Source organism: Mirounga leonina, unplaced genomic scaffold (assembly GCF_011800145.1).
Source record: "Mirounga leonina isolate KUSES-001 unplaced genomic scaffold, KU_Mleo_1.0 Mir_82, whole genome shotgun sequence".
NCBI lineage: Eukaryota > Metazoa > Chordata > Mammalia > Carnivora > Phocidae > Mirounga > Mirounga leonina.
In genome coordinates, this window is record NW_023270825.1 from 13,198,400 (window position 1) to 13,219,645 (window position 21,246).

Consider the following 21,246-nt stretch of genomic DNA (forward strand, 5'->3'; position numbering starts at 1 on the left):
GTAACTCCCGTAACTCCCGTAACTCCCGTAACTCCCGTAACTCCCGTGCCGGAGCGCAGACGGCGGGGTGAGGGAAACGCGAGCGAACAGGCGCCCCAGGAACGGAGCTCCAGCCAGAAAAAGCGGTGACTAGCAAGCCCAGGAGGTCCGAAGGGCGACTGGTCCTGGGAGGCGCTGGAGGGCGAGCCTTGCAAGGAGCTCTGGGGCGGTGGCGGGCTTTTGAGGCTCCCCGACTTGCGGTTGAGAATTGACGTTTTTTGTTTTTTGGTTTTTTTTTTTCATTCATCAAGTCAGTGTTTTTTTAATTTTTTTTAAAAGATTTTATTTATTGATTTGACAGAGAGAGACACAGCGAGAGAGGGAACACAAGCAGGGGGAGTGGGAGAGGGAGAAGCAGGCTTCCCGCCGAGCAGGGAGCCCGATGCGGGGCTTGATCCCAGGACCTGGGATCATGACCTGAGCCGAAGGCAGACGCTTAATGACTGAGCCACCCAGGCGCCCCTCAAGTCAGTGTTTTACTTGGTAAACATGTCTGAGACCATGCATCCCTGGCTGCTAAGCACCATGGCGGACAGGGCTAGAAAGGTAACAGCTTTATTTTGAGCAGGGGGCAAAGACAAGGCAGCACTTTACAGTTATGAATTGACGTTTTTGTCTTGAGGACGAGGTCGTGCGGAGCCCCGGCCTGTATGCCCTGGAGGCAGGGGAGCAGGAGAAGCGGAAGAGGTCTGCGAAGCTGGTGCTGGAGAAGCAGCTGGCTGTCCTGGAGCGGGCCATCGAGAGCAACCAGAGCTCCGTGGAGCTGCAGCTGGCCCGGCTGAAGCTGTGCGCCGAGTTCTGGGAGCCCTCGGCGCTGCTCAGGGAGTGGCAGAAACTGATCTTTGTGCACCCCAACAGTACGGCCCTCTGGCAGAAGTACCTTTTATTTTGCCAAAGCCAGTTCAGCACCTTCACCGTGTCGAAGATCCATGGTCTTTACGGCAAATGCTTGAGCACTCTGTCCGCGGTGCAGGACGGCAGCATCCTGTCGCACCCCGCCCTGCCCGGCACCGAGGAGGCCGTGTTCGGTAAGAGGCCGAGCACCAGGTCCCTGCGTGTCGGGGGACTTACGCTTTCTTCTGGCGCTAGGCAGAAATGAAGGCGTGTTTCTGGTTTATTTTAGAAACGGCCAAATTGATACAACGGATTTAAACAAAGTATTAGGACCCCTTTGGACTAGACCAGATTCTCGCTTCTCCACCTTCTTGGTGGGGGTGTGGAGCGGGCATCAGAGCCGGTGAAGTTAGCAGAGTATCCCTGGCCCAGAAGTCCCAGCTTTTCTGCTTACTAGCCAAGGAAACACAGTCAAGTCTTGGCTGTTGTGGCTGTCCGTGGCCTTCCCTGTCCAGGTGTCTGTCTGCTCCTCTCACCCGTCCTGGGATCTCAGGCGGTGGTGGTCGTGGGGATCAGCACACAGAGGCAGTTATCGGTATTATACTGTTCATGTTCTGTGTCCCGAAGGAGCTAGAATATGAACTCTGTCCGGTAATGAGGTACAGAAGGCAGCATGTCACACAGGAGCTGGAGAATATCACTCTGGACTTGAAGCCTGGATTTGCCCTTCACTGGTTCTCTTGTGACCTTGCATATTTCCTTAATTTGCTTGAGCTGCAGTTTCTCGCTCAGCAGCAATGATACAATACTTGCTTTATAGGGTCATCGAGCACGTTAACAGAGATTGACCCATGGTGAGTCTGGCTCCGTGTCCGGCACACAGCAGGTGTTTATTTGATCAAAACCTTGCTATTTCTTTTCTTTCTTTCTTTTTTTAAAGATTTTATTTATTTGGAGAGAGAGAGAAAGAGGGAGAGCGTGAGCAGGGGGAGGGTCAGAGGGAGAAGCAGGCTGTCCGCTGAGCCCGATCCGGGGCTCAATCCCAGGACCCTGGGATCATGACCTGAGCTGAAGGCAGATGCTTAACTGACTGAGCCACCCAGGCGCCCCTGTATTTAACTTTTAGATTAGATTCTAATTCATTCATATTTATATTTATATTCTAAAGATATAAATATATTGCTCTAGAATTAATAAGCATTTATAACACTGGCATAAAGAGTCTCATATTTGATATCATTTGTGGTATGCGCAAATAGCCTAGTGTTACTCAGAACATGAAATTACCACAATTCAGACAAACTGAAATTTTCATAGATGGAACTTTGATTTGTTTTCAGTGGTCTCTGAACAAATGATGAAGATGGATCGCCATCTAGTGATCCATCGAGCACAGATCTTTGCTCTCTGATGAAAATCTATACCATCCTTCTAGAATTTTTCTTGTAATAATGAGCTTTGAGTATCTGGTAACTATTCAGAACAACCTCTTGCCTTACTTTTTTTTAAGATTTTATTTATTTAAGAGAGAGCATGAGAGGGGGGAAGGATCAGAGGGAGAAGCATACTCCCCGCTGAGCACGGAGCCCGATGTGGGACTTGATCCTGGGACTCCAGGATCATGACCTGAGCCAAAGGCAGTCCACCTAATCGACTGAGCTACCCAACCCAGGCGCCCCGTTCTCTTGCCCTACTTTTATGCAGCATATATAGTTTTTGTTAATATTTGTATTCCACAGTGGTTTCATATAAAAATTGGAATAAATGTACTTTGATTACAGTTCTGTGGTGAGTCCTTTTAATGAGAACACGTAATTAGTACAGCTTTTGAGAAGATCACAGGAACTAATTTCGGAGAAAAGATGTTCTCGGTGTTGAAATGCATGTTGTTAGAAGTTATGTTCTTTCCCTTGAATTGATGTTAACCAGGATTCTCCCTCTTGCTCTCCCTGCTTTCAGCTCTCTTTCTTCAGCACTGTCACTTCCTGCGGCAGGCCGGTCACTCTGAGAAGGCGATCTCGCTCTTCCAGGCCATGGTGGACTTCACCTTCTTCAAGCCAGACAGCGTGAAAGACCTGCCTACCAAAGGACAGGTGCGGGTTTAGTTGTGAGACCGGCCTCTCCCCTCCCTCTCTCCCCTCTCCTTCTCTTCCCGTCCCTCTCTCCCCACCCCTCTTTCCCCCTCCCTTTCTCCTTCTCTGTCTTCTGGGGGCAAGTGTGGATAATGGGAAGCGGTGGTAGTATTTTTAAAATCCTATCCTCTTTGTATCAGTCCTGCTGAGAACTGTTGCTCAGAATATGCTGGTGATCCAAGGAAAATTCCATAATGAAGGTAGTGAAACTTGGAGAGATGAAAGATCTACTCCCCCCAATATGAAGACTCAACTATGTCCCCCCCCCCCTTCTTTTCTTACTTATGGGACTTGTTTCAGTGCTAATTGTCCCCGCCAGGCAGAGAAACAGGGGTCATGCCTCTTAGAGCACGTCTCACTGTCTCCTCCCTCTGTGCATTCTAAGCTGGGTCTTAGGTTGTTTTTCCAGTTCGCATTTCCACTACGTGAGATCTTTGCGGGAATTGCAAACGATAGCGCATGTTGGCACTTTCTCAACACTGATCCTAATTGGGGAGGTGTCATTTAGATGACAAGTGAACATTGGCCATATTTGTGATGTCAAGCACTAAAAAAAAATCTCATCATAGAGCTACCCATATAAGAAAGCCGCCTTCTCCCATTTTACCTTAGAAGAAATCTCCATTTCCGACTTTGCAAAGGGGGTCTGGTGGAAGATGGATGGGGTATCTGAATTTATAGTGAACTGACAGAGGTCTCGGGAGGCTAAGATCTCCATCTTGTGGAATGTTCCTGAATTGCCTTTAAAGACTATTTTTTTCATCATTATTTTTATCTCTTTTTTTCCTAGACAAAATTGGGTTAACGAATATTGGTTAATATTAGTTACCTGATTAGTAGTATCCCAAGCCAGATAAAATTATTTTAAGATCTGGTGTGCTGTCTTAAGAATATGCCATGCGACGGAAGTGAATCTTGGTGGACTGCGGGGCCCTGGCTGTGTGGTTGCCGGGTCAGGGTCAGAATGGCCCTCATCCCCGCCCTTTGCTGACGATCACAGACCGTGATGAGAGCAGTTCCTCTCGGGGAGGGCGGTGCCCGGGACTGTGAAGCATGAGGAGCCACTCCCCTCAAGTGTCAGCAGAGCCTGCTGTGTGTTCTTGAAGTTTTCAATACTAACAGCACACGTAGTTTCAAAGCATTTACAAGACAATTTTGAAATAAAGTTTTATCTTTCAGGATATTCCATATCTTTAAAACTGAGAGACATTGTTATAAGACACAGTAGTACAGCATGAAAGAAGCAGAGTCTGGTCTGTGCTTTTTTTTTTTTTTTTAAGATTTCATTTATTTGACAGAGCTCATGAGAAGGGGGAGTGGCAGAGGGAGAAGCAGGCTCCCTGCTCAATCCCAGGATCCTGGGATCATGACCTGAGCCAGACGCAGACGCATAACCAGCTGAGCCACCCAGGCGCCCCTTGGTCTGTGTTTCTATGGAATATAAATAAATTGGTGTAACTTTCACACTTTAAAAAAACCACACTTGTTTTTCTTGAGTGTGCTTTCTTCTATCCCTCTTGTAAGAGCAAGACTGCGAAGAGGGAGTGTGGTCTTTCCAGCTCCCCTACCTGAGGTGGCTGCTGGGCACTCGGTACAGGGCCCGTGTCCAGACCACTGCCCTGCTCTGCCCTGCCCTCCCAGGGCTCTCCTGCACGTGGCCCTCTTGCAGGCGTGCGTGGCACCGCCCTGGGCTCAGGCTGGACTGTCCTGCGCCTCCTCGTCCACAGCTTGTCCCTGGAAGCCTCATCCTCTTCTGAAGGTTTCTTACAAAAGCTTTCCTTGAGCAAGTGGTTGGCTCACTTTTAAAGTCCTTATTGTTGAGGCGCCTGGGTGGCTCAGTTAAGTGCCTGCCTTCGGCTCAGGTCGTGATCCCAGGGTCCTGGGATCGAGTCCTGTATTGGGCTCCCGCTTCTCCCTCTCCCTCTCCCTCTGCCTGCCGCTCCCCCTGCTTGTGCTTTCTCTCTGTCAAATAAATAAATAAAATATTCTTAAAAAAGAATTAAAAGAGCTAAAAAAATAAATCCGTACTGTCAGGTGATAACACGATTGCTTTTCTGTTCATTGCTGTGTTCACATCCTCCTCTCCAGGGAGTTACTTACTGCACTGAACTGGTGACCACACACAGCAGACCTAATGCCCAAATGCATGAGAGCAGAGGTGTGATCACAGGGCCAGGCTTTAACACACAGACCTTTTTATTCACCGGCTGTGCCAGCAAGTGTTTATTGAGTCCCTACTAGGTATTGGGCACTGTGCCAGATTTTAGGAACACAGAGTTGAGACGTCATGCCCTCAATAATTCCCAGTCCTATTGAAACTTTGAATCCCTTTCTCTTGGAAGGTCTTGAAAGTGACATGATTTCAGGTATTCAGGGGCCCCGTGGCTTTAGGGGAACGGGCTGTGTCCCTGTCCCCAGTTAGACTGGCCTACCAGGGTCAGAGCTGGGAAAATTCCTCTCCCACCCAGCTGGAGGCCCTTCTCGCTGACTGTGGCCGGTCTTTCTGTAACAGACTCTCAGAAGTGGTAGCCGGTCACACTTTACTGTGTCTGTCTGTTACAGGTCACTAGGCCCAGCCCACACTCAGGGATGTGAATGCCACAAGGCACTGGTAGGGTCACGGGGGGCTATCTTGGAGGCCGCCTACCACACTAGCTCATTATTTTTTCTGTTTTGGGGTGTATCCTGTATCTACTGGAAAGACTGATGGCAAACAAGATTTCAACCACAAGCCCCTCTTATGCCAATTAGAGGGCACTTTGCTCAGTGACTCAGCAGTTTTGTACAAGTTAGGCTCACCTCTGTATTTTGAACCTGAACAGGTGGAATTCTTTGAGCCCTTCTGGGACAGCGGGGAGCCCCGGGCTGGGGAGAAGGGCGCCCGAGGCTGGAGAGCCTGGATGCACCAGCAGGAGCGAGGCGGCTGGGTGGTCATCAGTCCAGGTAAGGCACCTCTCTTTAGGATGCGTACGCCTTTGCCTTCTTCTGGAATGTGTTTTCACATCTTTCTGATTATTTGTTTATATGTAGAAGCTCTTTTGTCCGTCTTCAAGAACACTGTAGAAACATCAAAATGTCAGAAATATGTGAAGTGGATGCGTTGGGAGATTATAGAGTCTCTCACCCTTAGAGTCAACCCCCCAACCCTGTGGAGGGTTTGAGTTTCTTTCCAGAGGAAGTTTCATTTTTCCTTTTACAAGGTTGCTCCTCCCTACGAGTCCTCCCCTCCCACCCTTTCTGGTGTGTCCTTAGGACAGTCTCTCTGTTTTCTTGGCAGTGTACAGACCATCAGATCCTTTGAAGCATTCCTCCCTGTTAAGAATACTATAAAGTAACTGTTAATTAGCATTTGTGTAACTGTCATTCTGAATGACCCCAAAGTGTTTTCTGGATTTACAGCCCAAGACAGCGCTGTCCAATAGAAACATAATTCAAGCCACAAAAGTAACTTCATATTTTCTCGTCGCCACGTTAAAAAAGTAAGATGATGAGGGCGCCTGGGTGGCTCAGTTGGTTAAGCGACTGCCTTCGGCTCAGGTCGTGATCCTGGAGTCCCGGGATCAAGTCCCGCGTCGGGCTCCCTGCTCGGCAGGGAGTCTGCTTCTCCCTCTGACCCTCCCCCCTCTCATGTGCTCTCTGTCTCTCTCATTCTCTCTGTCTCAAATAAATAAATAAAAAAAATCTTAAAAAAAAAAAAAAAAAAGTAAGATGATGAAAGTAACATTGATGATATATTTTGTGTGACCCAGTGTGTCAAAACCTTAATATTTCAATGTGTAACTCTTAAAAAAATTGAGATATTTTGCATTTTATTTTTCACACGAACTCTTTGAAATCTGGGGTGTATTTTACACTTCCCAGCACGTTTCACTTCAGACTAGCCGCTTTCAGGTGCCCCGTAGCCACATGGGCGTGGCTGCCATCTTGGCCGGCACAGCTCCCAGCTCCTCAGGGATTGCTTCTCCCCCTGGTTTTGTTGAAAGTGCGAGGGGGAGAGAGGCCCAGGCTTGGCTAGCCTCTTCTCAAAGACGTGTCACATTCCTGGGCCTTGGTTTCTTCAGGGAATGAAAACTATGGATTAGCTCCCATCTCTGTGGTGTCGCGGCACTCCAGGCTAGGTGGTGTCTCTGGCCCTTTGGGTGTTGGGAGGACTTTTTCTCTGGGCAGCGCCAGCAGGGATGCTCACTCCTCAGTTGGCTCGGCTATTGTGACTTTTCTTGGAGTGTTCTCTCCCAGAAAGAACTGGAATCATTCTCAGGCTAACCAGTGGTTTCGTATATGAAGAAAAATAACTTGCAAGGCAGAGTGGGGAGTAGGTATTACCCTTTTAGCCACTGAATCTGCAAGACCACACGAAGAACCAAAAAATGAAGTGTTTTTTCTTTTTTTTTTTTAAAGAAAAGTAGGGGCGGGGGGGGGGGGGGGGGGGGAGGGCCAGAGGGAGAGAATCTCAAGCAGATTCCATGTTGAGCATAGAGCCCGATGCGGAGCTCAGTCCCACAAACCTGAGATCACAACCCGAGCTGAAATCAAGAGTCAGACATTCAACCAACTGAGCCACCCAGACGCCCCCAGAAGTCTTTTTAGTAGTGACTTTTCTTTGAGTACCAACTCGGGGTGGTTCTCTGTTTTTAGGGGTTTTTTTTTTTTGTTTGCTTTAATGAGCAAGACTCCTAGAGTGCATAGAATTTATGTTCTAAAGTTCATCATGTTCTGCATTTCTGTGAGACTAAAGCGGAATTCTCACAGCAGTGTCCCGGGGATGCCGTTGCCAGAAACTAGTTGATAACTACTGTTTTTTTTTTTTTTTTTTTTTTTTAAGTTTTCTTGTCCCATCTCGATAAGGTTGGTATTTAGAGAGTAGTTGGTATTTATCATTGATACTGAGGTGTTTCTTCTTCATATATTACTACTTACTTCTCTCTCACCCTCACTTTCTGTTGGTCTGTATTGTTATATATTTATATGTGTCTTCCCAAAACCACGTCATCTTTTGAATTTCTAATGTAATAAATTCAGATGTCTAAGCTGGATGTGTGACTCACGGGGGAAATTTATAAGAAACTGCCCACCCGTTTTATGGGGTAGCCGTACCATTCTATATACCCTGTTTATTTTTAAATATTGAACTTTACAGAAGACTCAAGACTTTTCTCCTCTTCCCTTCTGCATGTTCAGAGTTAGGAAACAAAGTGAAAGTACAGGATATCGTGAATTGACTTTTTTTGAGAAGTGAACACAGGTTGTGATCATATGGCCACTGGTGAAAATCCTGATGGCTTTAGGAAACCTAAACCAGTACTGTTACTAAGTGTCATTTAGCATTCTGGAACTGGAACTGTGTTTTCCAGTACCGTAGGCATTAGCCACATGTGGCCATTTTGATTAAATTAAGATGAAACAAAGTAAAAAACGGAGTTCTGCTGCCGGCTACATTTCAGGTGCCCACTGAGTCACATGGGGCTGGTTGCTACCATGTTACGCAGAAGGTATATGTTATGTCATCATCGTAGAAGGTTCTGTTGGACAGTGCTGTTCTAGAATATGTGTGTTCCCATTTTAATTGCTATGATATCATTAAAAATCATCTGATTCCACTGGCTAACCTGCCAGGGTTTTTTGGGAACCTGACTGGTGATAGGAGAGTCCCTCAATGCCTCCAAGTCCCTGAACGTTCCAGAAGGCCGGGCCTGGCTCTTACTTGTCTTGGCCCTCCAGAGGCCCACCACAGAAGCTGGTGTCGCAGACTGGTTGGGCATCCGTGGTGGGTTTATTTGCTGATGAGGTGAGCTAAAAGTTTTGCTCTCGTCTAGATGATGATGATGACGAACCAGAAGACGAGGACCAGGAAATAAGAGATAAGAGTCTGCCCAGGTGGCAGATCTGGCTCGCCGCCGAGCGGTCCCGAGACCAGAGGCACTGGCGGCCGTGGCGCCCTGATAAGACCAAGAAGCAAACCGAAGAAGACTGTGAGGACCCAGAGAGACAGGCGAGTGTCCCACCCTGGGAGGGAGGCCAGCCACGGGGTCCTCCCCTTCTCCGCACTGCCGCGGGCTTTGCTCACCTGCAGGAAGCTTGCTGAGCGCCCGGGGCACTTGCCTGGCTTGGGACAGGTTAGCCTGCTCCCGTCCCTGTCTCTGGAAGCCTCACCGGCCACCGCTGCTGTGTGAGCGTGGAGGAACCTGACCGCATAGTTCCCGTCCCACAGTTGGAGGGAAGGCCCCTCCAGAGATGGTCTTCCAGTCACTCAGTTAATTTTTCACTCGGAAGCCTGACGCCTCAGGGTTTTCAAGACGTGGTGTCCCTGTCCTAGGTTATTTAGCTCTGTCTGTCCGCTCTCCCCGCCGCACGCTGCGTCCTCAGAGACATGGCTGTTTGACTCTGGAGGACGGGGACTGCATAGCGAGGCCGCGCTGGGACAGTCCATACACAGCTGGTGTTGCTGGGGAAGCCGCTCACGTTTCTGGAGCCGCTCTTGTGTGCCCCGCACTTGGGTTGTCTCGTTGACTATCCTGGAAGGACGTGGCCCGTGCTACACCCTGTCTCGTGGCCAGCAGCTCTGGACGTTCTACGTTAAAATGAAGGAAGAGATTCTATTTGGAGCCTGAAATGGACCCAGTTTCCTAAGACCCCAGCCGTACTGCTTGGCATGTGACGCACTCTAGGGACAGACCGGCAGGTGTTTGCGATCGCGAGGCTCCCCAGCTGAGGCCTGGTCGGTTGTCTACGACCCTCCTTGCGATTTACGTGTCCCGAGGGTGGGGATTTTGCTGGATCACCAGGGCACGGACAGTGCTTTTCTTGTGCTCAGTTAGTGTTCCTGGATGTTGAATGACTGTTCGATGCTGGGTCTTCTGCTCCAGGCACAGGGATCAGCACGCGTGCCCGGAATGTTTGAGGAGTGGCAAATGGGGTTAGGACACAGGGAATTGGGGCGCTCTGGGCGGGAAGAAGGGGCCGACGCCAGGGAAACCGCCGCTCAGCTCTGGGATGTTTGGTGCGTGGCCTGCCGCGAGGCGAGTCTGCACAGGACGTCCCTTTCCCGGCTGGCGCTGCGTGCGTTGGGAAGAGCAGGGTCTTCGGTATTCGAGGGTTTCACACCATTCAGGGTCACCTCTTCAGAAGCTGGTTCTCGAGGCTCAGAGTTCCAGCAGTTTTCTGGAAGCTCGTTTCTGGAGCGAACTTCTGCTGTGAGCAGTTCCTTGTCACTTAGCTTTTTCTCTAATCAGCGCCTGGAGGAGAAAAGCTTTCTGATGAATTGACCATTCTGAGGAGTCTGAGCCCAGGGAGTCCAGTTTTACTGTGCTCACGCTTCGGTTTCCTCTTTGCTGGGAGCCTCGGAGACCAAGCAGGTCGGCAGTGCCCTGAGACAGAGGCCAGTCTCTGTGGCCTTACGCTTTAAAGTGACTGCATGAAATCAGCTACGGACATGTACAGTCAGCATCATGTCTTAGAATTGCTCTTACCACGGCCTATGGATGATAGTGTCCTTCCTCCCTTGCTGCTGTTTATCTACCTTTGAGCATATTTTTCATTTCTGAAAGCAATTTTATATGAAGAAACCACCAAATAATAGAATTCTATTTTTTTTTTTAAAGATTTACTTATTATTTTTAGAGAAGGAGGGAAGGGTGGAGGGGGAGAGAGAGAATCTCAAGCAGACTGCTGAGCACAGAGCCTGATGCGGGGCTCAATCTCACAACCTGAGATCAGGACCTGAGCCGAAACCAAGAGTCCGATGCTCTGCCGACTGTGCCACCCAGGTGCCCCCAAATAATAAAATTCTTATTTTCTATCTTAATAAACAGTTTTGACGATTGTAATTTATCAAAGTAACTACAAAAGCAATTGTGTGCTGTCAGAAGGGAATATGATCCTAGATTTTCTGTGAATCCGCTAGGCTCCTTTGGAAGGTTTGGCTTAAGCCCGCTCATGGCCCTCCCTCCTCCTGAGGGTGCTCGGGCAGCGTGAGAATGCCACCAGCTCCCGCCAGCTCTCCAGTACCTGGCGAGGCCTCTAGCTTTTTTGCATCTTGCAGGAAACCTAGCTCTTGTCTGTTCAGAATTTAATTGGAACGGTGTTGAATCGTTAGCACATCCACATAAAAGGAGCCGTGGGGAAAGTCACGAAGCCTTGTCGCTTGTCTGTCGCGGTGAACAAACCGCGCTCCCGAGCGGGCCACCTCACCGTGTCTCCGTTACAGGTGCTGTTCGATGACATTGCGCAGTCTCTGATCCAGCTCTCCAGCCAGGATCTTCAGTTTCAGCTGGTCGCGGCCTTTCTGCAGTTCCTGGGCGTGCCTTCTGGCCTCAGCCCCCCGGCCTCCTGCCTCTACCTGGCCATGGACGAGGACAGCATCTTCGATAATGGGCTTCATGATGAAAAGCCATTGACTTTTCTCGACCTGTCCTTTTCCGGCGTCAGCTGTGTTGGCCGCTCAGACCCACTGGGCTGCCGTCGCTGGACCCGCGGGCACAATCGAGAGGGCGAGGAGTTCATCCGTAACATCTTTCACCTTGTGATGCCTCTGTTTTCAGGCCAGGAGAGGTCTCAGCTCTGCTTCTCCTGGCTACGGTACGAGATGGCGAAGGTAACTCCAGCCTCCCCCGCCCTGTGTGGGGGCTTCAGAAACGATTGCGGGGCTCTTGGTGTTCCTCAAGCGCTAGGCTTCGTCACCTCCTTGTTCAGGGACCCCCAGGGCCCCAGTATGTGGCTGCCCCACTGAGGGGCTGGGAGGGCAGGAGGAAAGGGGGGGGTGCGCAGCTCGTCAGTGACTGGAGCTGTTTTTTGTGTTCGCTCTTCTGTCAGGTGTCTGAGATTAGACGAGCAGTTAGTGTGAAGAGCCAACCTTAAGCAGGGGTTGGGGGATTTCGGGGTTTATTAAAAGATAAAATAAGCTACTTACCCTGCTCTTTGCATCGATCTGTGAGAAATTCCTCTAGGATGGACTCTTCTGCCCTCCGCTGGCCACCAGGTAGTATTGACTGTAACGCCCAGAGCTCTGTGCTTGAACTACCCAGATTGCACACACCAGGATGTATTATGAAAATAGTGTGCGAGGAATTTCGGTGGCCCCCGTCTCACTGGAGAAGGCTGCTTGGAGCAGACGAACCTTGGTTCAATCCTGATTTGTTGTCCAGCTCAGAGAGCCTAAGTGTTTAGCAACCATGTGATGAAGGAAGTGTAGACGCCCATGTGGCTTTCTGAAGTGCACAGTACAAAGGGATTGCTTGAAAATCACACAGCACTTACTTGGGAGTCCTTTTCTTTTTACTTCCAGGTCGTTTGGTGTCTGCACACTAAAAACAAGAAGAGGTTAAAGTCACAAGGAAAGAACTGCAAAAAACTTGCCAAAAACCTCCTGAAGGAGCCAGAAAACCGCAACAACTTTTGCCTCTGGAAGCAGTACGCACATCTGGAGTGGTTGCTCGGCAACACCGAGGACGCCAGGAAGGTGTTCGACACGGCGCTCAGCCTGGCGGGGGGCGGAGAGCCGCGGGGCTGCGAGCCCTGGGAGCTCGGCCTGCTCTACGCGGGGCTGGAGCTGGAGCTGGAGCTGGAGCTGGAGCTGTCGCCGGCCGCGAGAGGGGCCGCCACGGCCCGAGCCGTCCACATACTGACCGGGCTGGCGGAGAATGGTCCCTACGCGCCCTACTCCGGGCCGGTCTCGGCTGTTCACGTTTTGAAGGCCCGGAAGGCTTACGAACACGCGCTGCAGGACTGTCGGGGGCAGAGCCGTGGCGCTGGGCCGCCTCCCGCCGACGCCTCTCACCGCCTCACCGGCCTGCTCAGGTGCTTCATGCTCTTCCAGTACTTGACCGTGGGGATCGAAGCCGCTGTGCGGATCTACGAGCAGGCGTGTGCGCAGCTGCAGGGCTCCGTCTCCGCGGGCGGCTGTGGGCCGGACGAGCCCGGCTGCGCGCAGAGCCCGGGCCGCGGCCTCGAGGCCGTCGCGCTGATGCACACGAGCCTGCTGCGGTTCCATGCGAGGGTCAGCGTGTGCCCCGTGGCTCCTCTGCGGCAGGCGCTCTCGGACGCCTTACGGTGGTACCCCGGCAGCCAGGTTCTGTGGCGGGCCTACGTACAGCTTCAGAGTAAGTCCCACACGGCCAGTAAGACCAGAAGGTTCTTCGATGCCATTACCAGGTCTGCCAAACCCTTGGAGCCGTGGTTGTTCGCGATCGAAGCCGAGAAAACGAGGAAGAGACTGGTGGAAACCGTTCAGAGGTAAGCGCGGTCGCGCGTGGGTCCGCAGGGCCCTGCTGTGCTGGCCGCGACCGCGGTGCCCGGCGGAGCAGCCGCGGTAACTGCACCGCGGGCGCGAGCAGGGGCTCCGGGCGGGACTGCGGGTTCAGGCCCCAGCTCTCCCCGGCCCGGCTGCGTGGCCTCGGGCACGTCCCGTCCCCTCGAGACCGCCTCCTGTGAGGGCTGCTCGGCGGGGCCGGGCCGGGAAGTGCTGAGCACAGAGCGCAGACGGAAGGAATGCCTGGCCCCTGGTCTCACTCCCGGTGAGGACGCCATCGCGCGCCCCGTGTCGTCTCGATGCGGTGCGTGTGTCCTCCCAGCAGCGCTTCGGCGATGGTTCGCTCTGGCCTCGTGTCAGCTGACGCCTCAGAGCCGCCTCTGAAGAGTGTTTCACTTTGTTTTTTATTTCTTCCACTGGGATCTTACTCACACTACATCCCCTGAATTGAAAGGACTTCCCCTCAGGTAGCATTTGCATTCTGCTCAGCAAAGGGGGGCTTGGTTCTAGAAAGCGGAGACGCAGGGAGGTTGTGTGTGAGTTCTAGGCGGACTCTGGCGTAGAGAACACAGAACCCTGGGCGCTGCCTTCCTCTGGCCTTGGAGGGGCCCCTCGTGTCTGCAGTCTCGCCCCCAGCGCCGCCAGACCTGGGGCACGGCACCGTCCCCGACACGCTGATCCTGCCGGAGCTGACGTTTGCTGTCGCTAGCGCGTCTTCGGTCTCAGCCACGTGAGCCTTGTCTTGCAGGGTGGATGGCAGAGAGGTCCACGCCACAATTCCCGAGACCGGCTTGACGCATCGGATCGAAGCCCTGTTTGAAAATGCTTTGCGGAGCGACAACGGCAGCCAGTGCCCCTTACTGTGGAGAATGTATTTGAACTTTCTGGTAAGAAAACGTTTCGAGTGTTCGTTTTCCTGCCGAGCCTCTGCTGCTTCCTCACAGGGGAGAACGTGCAGGTGTCTAGTAGCCACGTCCCAGGAAAACTGGCAGGGGCTTACTTTTCCCCCCACACCTTCTCGGCCTTGAGGAATCCTTCTGAGAACCCTGGTGGAATCATGTCAGGTCTCTCTGGACTTGGGAGGGGGACGCAGGTTGCATCGCTCCTCAGCGCTTTGGTCGAGTGAAAGGAAGAATCACTGGGCTGTTGGCAGCAGAACTTAATGTGGCTCTCTCGGAGGTGACTTCCTTGAGCCAACAACTTGGAAATGGCCTAAGAGCTTTCATTGGAAAGAGACCTTCATTCTCTGCTCTCTGTTCATAAGAATTCTCGGGTTCTGATTCTGTTCCGTCATTGAAGGTAGGACTCACCGTAGAATGTAGCTTAGACAAGAGGCCTCTCCAGAGCAGCTTTGTTTTCACGTAGAAGTACCCATAGTTAGCAACTGAACATGGGGAGATGCCGTTTGATCGTGTTCATGTGCGTGTGGGGCTGAAAGGCACTTCTTGGGCCTCGCAGAGTCTGTGAGGTGACTTTGCCTTTGGTTAAGGACCTGGCGTTGAGATGCCTCATTTCCTGGAATACATCTGCCAAGTTGTGTGGTTTTTCAGAAATGTCTCCTGGGCCACTTGAGTGTTTCAGCTGAAGGCTACTAAATCACACCCAAGTGATCTCTAATGAATATTGTACCTTTTAGAGGCCAGGAGTGACCTTCCTTATCTCTCTGATTATTTCCACTGGATAAATTCTCAAGGCAGTCAAAGTATTTGAACTTTTCCTATCAGCACATGACAGAGTTGGGTATAAAGAGATGTGGAGAACGTAAGTTACGGGCTAGGAGAGCTTTGGGCCTTCCCCATCTGAGATTTCGGAATTCATCTTGGTGTGCCTCCCCTGAGCTGAGACACCCGATGGCAGGGGGGACGCCGCATGTCAGGACAGCAGCTTCCTGGCACACAGGACAAGGAGGCGCATCCTTGCGGGCAGAAGTTGGCATCAGGATGAACCAACCCAAAAGTCTGTGTGGTTTGTTTTTATGTAAGATTTTATTTATTTGACAGCGAGCACAAGCTGGGAAGTGGCAGGCAGAGGGAGAGGGAGAAGCAGGCTCCCCGCTGAGCAGGGCTCGATCCCAGGACCCTGGGATCACAACCCGAACTGAAGGCAGACGCTTAACCTACTGAGCCACCCAGGCGCCCCAAAAGTTTGTGTGTTTTTTTTAACATTTATTCGTCAGACCCAAAAGCTCAGGTTTTATGTTTTGGCGCCCATGTGTGAAACGGAAACCTTCAGAAATCCAGATGGCGTGTGCACGGCGCATTCGTGGCTGCTGCCTGTTAATCGGGGTGGGGGTGCAGCTTAGGCAGACCGCGGTCCGGAGAACGGGCTTCCCGTTGCATCGCCGCTCCTGGGTGGGACCACTCAGCTGGAGGAGCAGGTGAGGTGCTCCCTCAAATTTCCAGTGCCGATACCGTGTGAGTCTTTGTAAGCAAGTGGAGGACCTTGAAATGTGAAAAGGGAGGGCTTGCAGACTTGCCAGTTTAACTTCCCCTGTTGTCGGTAGAGATGGTTAGGGCAAAGATGGACTTAGGGTATTTTTACAAAGAATCTTCCTGAGCCACATTTGGTTGGATTGTAGAAAAATTCTCTTTGACTTGGAAGAGAAGATTGAGGCCCTTAAGGAATTTCTGTTTTTCTGGAAAGGGTAGCATTGAACCAAGGACGAGTTTGAGTGCGACTTCTCCTGCAGCTTCTGAGGCATCTGGGTTGGCTCCCAAGGCTTTGATAACCCCGTGAAAAAGTCCACTTAGGGCCAGAATGCAAGGTGAGGAGAGGGCCGGGGGGAGCCGGCTCCGCGGAGGAGAGCTGGTGCTTTGGTTGTGTGCACGTGTGCGTGTGTGTGCGCGCGCGCGCATGTGTAGATCTACATGCACGGAAGCCTGTTTGCGCACTTTTTTCCTGCAAAAGTGGCGGAGGGATTACAGCTGCTTGTTGGCCACGGAGCACGTGGGACAAGGACGGGGTTGGCCAGTGAACACTGCCCACTAATGCTGGAACTCCGCTTGAAACCTCTGCTGCGGGGGTGCTTTCAAGTGCGCCGTTCTCCCTGCACGTAAACACGGTCTGCCAAACCTTGTTCTGTTGTTTTGGCTAATATTGCAGTTCTTTTCTTTTTTTCTCTCTCTTTTTTTTAAAGATTATTTATTTGAGAGCGAGCACAAGCAGGGGCAGCAGCAGGCAGAGGCAGAGGGAGAAGCAGGCTTCCTGCCGAGCAGGGAGCCCGATGCGGGGCTCGATCCCAGGACCCTGGGATCATGACCTGAGCCAAAGGCAGACGCTCCAGCGACAGAGCCAGCCGGGCGCCCCGAATTGCAGTGCTTTTCAAGATTGTGAGAGTTCTTTAGTTTGGTCATCCGGCTACACAATCAGGAAAGGAAGGACAGTGTATGAAACGTTAGCTGGTGAAATAGTCTTACGAACGGAAGGAGCCGTGGCCCCTCTGTAGTCCCCGACTTGTTTTACCCTCCAGCATCATTTCTTCTTCCCCCGTGTTGGCAGTGGGCGGAGGTCAGGCTGCATCGAAAGGCCAGAGCTTAGAAGAGCCGGTGGGAGGGCGAAGAGTCGTTTTCGGTTCACTCTGCTGGTCATGGGGACGTAAGCCTCCTCCCGGGAGCACTCCAGGTGTTGTGGAAACATAGTTTTTTGTTTGGGTTGGGTATCAGTTGGGTCAAGTTACTTTAAAAAAATTGTATTCACTAACAGCTGCTCAGATTTGTCTACAACCAGATAAGAAAAAATCAAATTTTACCAAAGCCCCTCAGGCGTTTCCCTTTCCCCCCATGCTGCCTCCGCCGGCTGGGGGTGGCCCGCGCCAGCTAGGAGGGTACACAGGGGCTGAAGAGGCGACCCCTCGCTCGCGCACTTGCTGTCCTGGAGGGGCAGCGGCCCCCGCACACAGCCCTCTTGCTCTCCAGGCTCGGGCCTGGGGGGCGGGCCCACAGGGCTTTCCAAGGACTTGTGTCCTCCGGTCGCCAGGGTCCTGTTGGCCGGGTCCCTCCTGGGGTGTGTGTGAGGTTCCCTCCCGGACTAAAGTGGCTTCTTTGTGAGACCCTGGCACCCCTTCACTCTGCAGACCAGTTGGCCTTACGGGGAGAGCGGCCCCTGCGCTCTGCTCTTCCCTGGCTGCGTCCCCTTCGGTTCTGTGCTCACCCCGTCCTGACGCTGTGGGGTCGCGCAGCGTGTGGGAGTCGCCCGTCGCCCTTGCCTCAGCCTGGACTTAGGAATGGTACTAGAAGGCACGGATTGTCAGGACGAGGGAACTTAGAGGGTGAGGATGGACGCAGAGAGCCAGGGCAGCTTGTCTTCCCAGGGGAGGCTCTGCTCTTGGGAGAGGCTGATGGTGGCTACTGGGCTGGGTCTCAGAATATGAGATCCCGCAAGGAGACAGCCAAGAGTCAGCACGGCGCTGTCGCCTGGCATTGAGCCCCCCATACCCGGTAGCCTAGGTGTTCTCCAGTGGCTGATGAAGGGAATCGCAGAGAGCAGTGTTCACTGGAGTCTAGCCAACCGATGGACCTGAATTTGCTGGGTTCCAGGGTTATCAGTGAGCCTCACAAATACAGGGCTTGAGAATGGACAGTAGTACCATTTTTCCTTCTTTCAAGAACAAGGAAACCGTGTCCTAAGTTTATGAGAGGATATTGAAGTATTCTGGTGTGTGAAGGAAGGACAGCTCACACTGTTCCTTGCGTATGAATTCAGAGAGGTCCAGCCTCGGAAGGGCTGGAGGGGAGGGAAGACAGGAGTCCCCTGGGCTCTGCGGCTGGCTCAGGGGGTGGCTGTAGCCCGAAGTTAGTCCCTGTTTCTGTGAGAGTTAACCTGAAGGAACTGCAAAGGAAGGGAGGCCATCTTTGGTGGACAGAGCGCCTGAGCCACAGGCTGGAGTCTCTAGATGCATCCCTCAGGTTTTAGAGGTCAGTCTCGTGCCAGATGCCATGTGCTGGCCATCCGGTGGGAAGAGCCAGCGGCTACTAGAAGGCTCTCCATGTGGGAATGGGAGCGTGGAGGAGGTGGGTGGGAGAAAGCCCAGAAACAGACTTGAGCTCCATGAATCTGGCTTGTGCCCACTCAGAGCTGCAGGTGTCTGCCGGCCTGGGGAGCGGCCTGCTGGGCTGTGGTGCCTTCGAGGAGCCGCTGAGCGACAGATCCCTTCCTGGGACCGGGACACGCCCGGGGCCGGGGGTGGTGGGGAGGACACGTGCCCTCTCCATGCCCACTGGAAACTGGAGCAGTGTGTCTAGGGCTTGGGACTAAGGACATTGTACTCGGAGAGAGAACATGCTGTATATCTACGCGCTCTCAGGCTGAAATTCCTGACCAGAAGTCTTTTTATTAATAAGGTTCTGATTCAGTGATGCCAGTTAGCTCATTCCTCTAAGATCTTAGAAAACGGCAAGCGTTAAAGCAGACATTTTGTATGTGTAAAGTCATCAGCCTCGTCGTGCACACACGGCCTCGTTCTGGGTGCCGTTCTGACGCAAGGCATGATGGCCCCTATGAAGCAGGTGGACCAGTCCGAAGTCAGAGAGCCTGGTCCCCTCTGGGTCCATCGGTGCAGGGGAAAAGCCACGCAGCAGTGGCCCCGAGAGCGCCGCCGCCCAGCGGCCTCCGCTGAGCCCCCGCGTGGATCAGGACAGGGTGGGCAGGCTGGATTCTGTGGCCTCAGGCTCTGCTTCAATTAATCCTCTTTGTAATTCTCGCCCTCTTTGTAATTCTCGCCCCGTCTCTGCCTCAGGTCTCCTTGGGAAACAAAGAAAGGAGCAAAGGCGTGTTCTACAAAGCACTTCAGAATTGTCCTTGGGCAAAGGTAAGTCCCAGAGACCGTGAGATCTGCACAAGCCCAAGGCCCTTCCTGCCTCGGTGCCCGCCCCTCCGTGTCACTGGCGACTGGGCACGTCCCGGACCATTTCATAGGGAACCTGTCTGCCGTGGAGCCTCGGCTGATGGGCGTGTGTCCACTCCCTGCACTGGGGCTGGTGTTTCAGGGGGGCCTTGCTGCAGGCAGGGGGTTTCCATCATCTGCCAGAGTTCAGCCCAGGTGCTCACACTGGGGGGGCCTGTGGCCCAAGTCTGCCTTGGCAAGCCCGGTCAGGCGGCGTTCAGAAATGGGGACTGTCCTGTCCACCAAGTCCTGCCCCACTTTAGAAAGAGAAGGCCTCGTTCGTGTCCCTCTGGAAGCAGGTGCCGGGGCGCTGCCGAGTCCGGACGGCGCCGGGGAGGGCAGGCTGGCTAGCGCAGAACTCCTTGCCCTAGACGCTGTACCTGGATGCCGTGGGCCACTTCCCTGAAGAGATGCAGGAGGTCCTGGACCTGATGACGGAGAAGGAGCTCCGGGTGCGCCTGCCCGTGGAGGAGTTGGAGCTTCTACTCGAGGACTAGAGACCAGGAGGTGTTCAACAGTCCCTGCCTTCCGGGCCTCGTCGCCTGCACTGCTGGAGCCGGGATGCAGCAGACGGGGCACGTGTAGGTGCATGTGTTCCAGGAGCTCTGCTTTCCAAGTCTAGCTTTAATTCTTAGTAATTTGTACCTGGGTCATCAGTTTCTTAGCTCTTGCACATTTTTTGGATGTGCAAATAACAGAAGCTATTGCTTACATATTATATATGTGAATGTGTAGGTAAGAATCCTGCCCCATGACAACGGAATCTCTCGTGGTTGGCGTGTGCGAGTGTGTTCTCTTCCTCTGCGGCCCCGGCCCCGCCGTGGCGAGTGCGCCCTGTTGGTTGGCCTTCTTGGCGGTCCTGCCAGGGTTTCTGGGTCTTGCAGTCATGATAGGAAAGGTTCGGTGACTCAACGCTAGAACCTCTTCCCAGGCTGGTTAGCAGGAGAGCAGATTTTGCTCTTCTCTTCAGGCCACAGCCCTGGAGTCCCTGAGAACTTGGTGTTCCGGCCTGTGTCAAGTGTAGGAAGCGTCTCGTGGTCCCTAAGCTCTTCTTGACGCCTCCCGGCTGTGGACCAGCAGCATCGCCTGGGCGCGCTGCAGCCTCGCACTTGGACAGGACCCCTGGAGACTTAGGAGCACCCAGGTGTGGGAGGGACCCCTGCTGCAGGGGGCACGCGGGCAGCCATCCGAGCGGAGCAGAATGGAGCGGCGGCCTCCTACCAGACCCTGCCCGCCCACGAGCCGGGCCCCGGACGCCCTCATGTGGGTGCAGCAGTGCCGCCCAGGACAGAGGCCTGCACTGGCCGCCGCCTTGATGTCTGAGGGTTGTGAATGGAATGAAATGTAAATACCCACATTCAGACCACTTTCTTCTGAAGAGAACATGGCTGCAGTTATTAACTGTTAGTATTTAACTAGGAGGAAATTGCTTTATCTTCTCTGAGCCCTGCTCTCAAACAAAACCACAATGCCTCTAACTGCTGAAGTTGTCGTTCTTTGGCAGCTCATCCAGAAAAGCCAGTGTCATGGAACAAAATTTTGGCTCAAAACAGCTGGAAAAGGAGGATGGCAAGTCAGAGCCCCCGAGGAAGGCGGCCGGCCAGCCAGCCAAGGGGACGCTTGCCGTGCCTGCCCGGCTCACTCCCCGGCTCGCACACGGACCGGACCTGCTCAGAAAGGAGAGAAGTGCCGGAAACAGATGGGGGAGGGAAGCTCTGACGTGGTTTTGAACACCCTGGAGACGGATGAGGTTTCTGAACCTGAGAACAAGGGATGCCAGGGCACGGGGGAGGGACGTCCGCCAGGGCCTCTGGAGAGTCCTAGTAGGAACCCCACTACTTTCCTGCCCCAGAGTGCTGAGAACCCACAGGCTCCAGACCTTCCAAAATGGAAAGCTGTTTCCTTCGGAAGCCAGAGCCATACTCTTCAACGGCAGAGCCCACTGGCTTTGGGGGACCTGCTTTCCCACTAGCTGCTGTCCAGCTCTGCCAGCCGCTCTGGGCATGTGAGGCAGGGCAAGAGGTGTTCAAGTTTGCATTCCCTGTCACCTCCCAGAAGCCTCCGTATGCCCAGGTCCACCTGCTTGTTGCTGCTGAGCGCCAGGTGTGGAGGCTCCA

General features: G+C 52.9%; 1 protein-coding gene across 1 annotated transcript in view; it reads left to right on the forward strand.

Annotated features, from left to right (window-relative positions):
- The window catches only part of NRDE2 (NRDE-2, necessary for RNA interference, domain containing), a 48,846-nt gene extending 27,807 nt beyond the window's left edge, over window positions 1–21,039 (forward strand). The window contains exons 6-14 of the mRNA XM_034992779.1: window positions 662–1,067; window positions 2,833–2,966; window positions 5,828–5,948; window positions 8,819–8,994; window positions 11,209–11,595; window positions 12,286–13,232; window positions 13,997–14,135; window positions 18,983–19,054; window positions 19,501–21,039. Coding sequence (XP_034848670.1) covers window positions 662–1,067; window positions 2,833–2,966; window positions 5,828–5,948; window positions 8,819–8,994; window positions 11,209–11,595; window positions 12,286–13,232; window positions 13,997–14,135; window positions 18,983–19,054; window positions 19,501–19,626 — 2,508 coding nt within the window. The 3' untranslated portion in view covers window positions 19,627–21,039. The remainder of the gene's footprint in view (window positions 1–661; window positions 1,068–2,832; window positions 2,967–5,827; window positions 5,949–8,818; window positions 8,995–11,208; window positions 11,596–12,285; window positions 13,233–13,996; window positions 14,136–18,982; window positions 19,055–19,500) is intronic.
- Window positions 21,040–21,246: the final 207 nt, after the last annotated feature.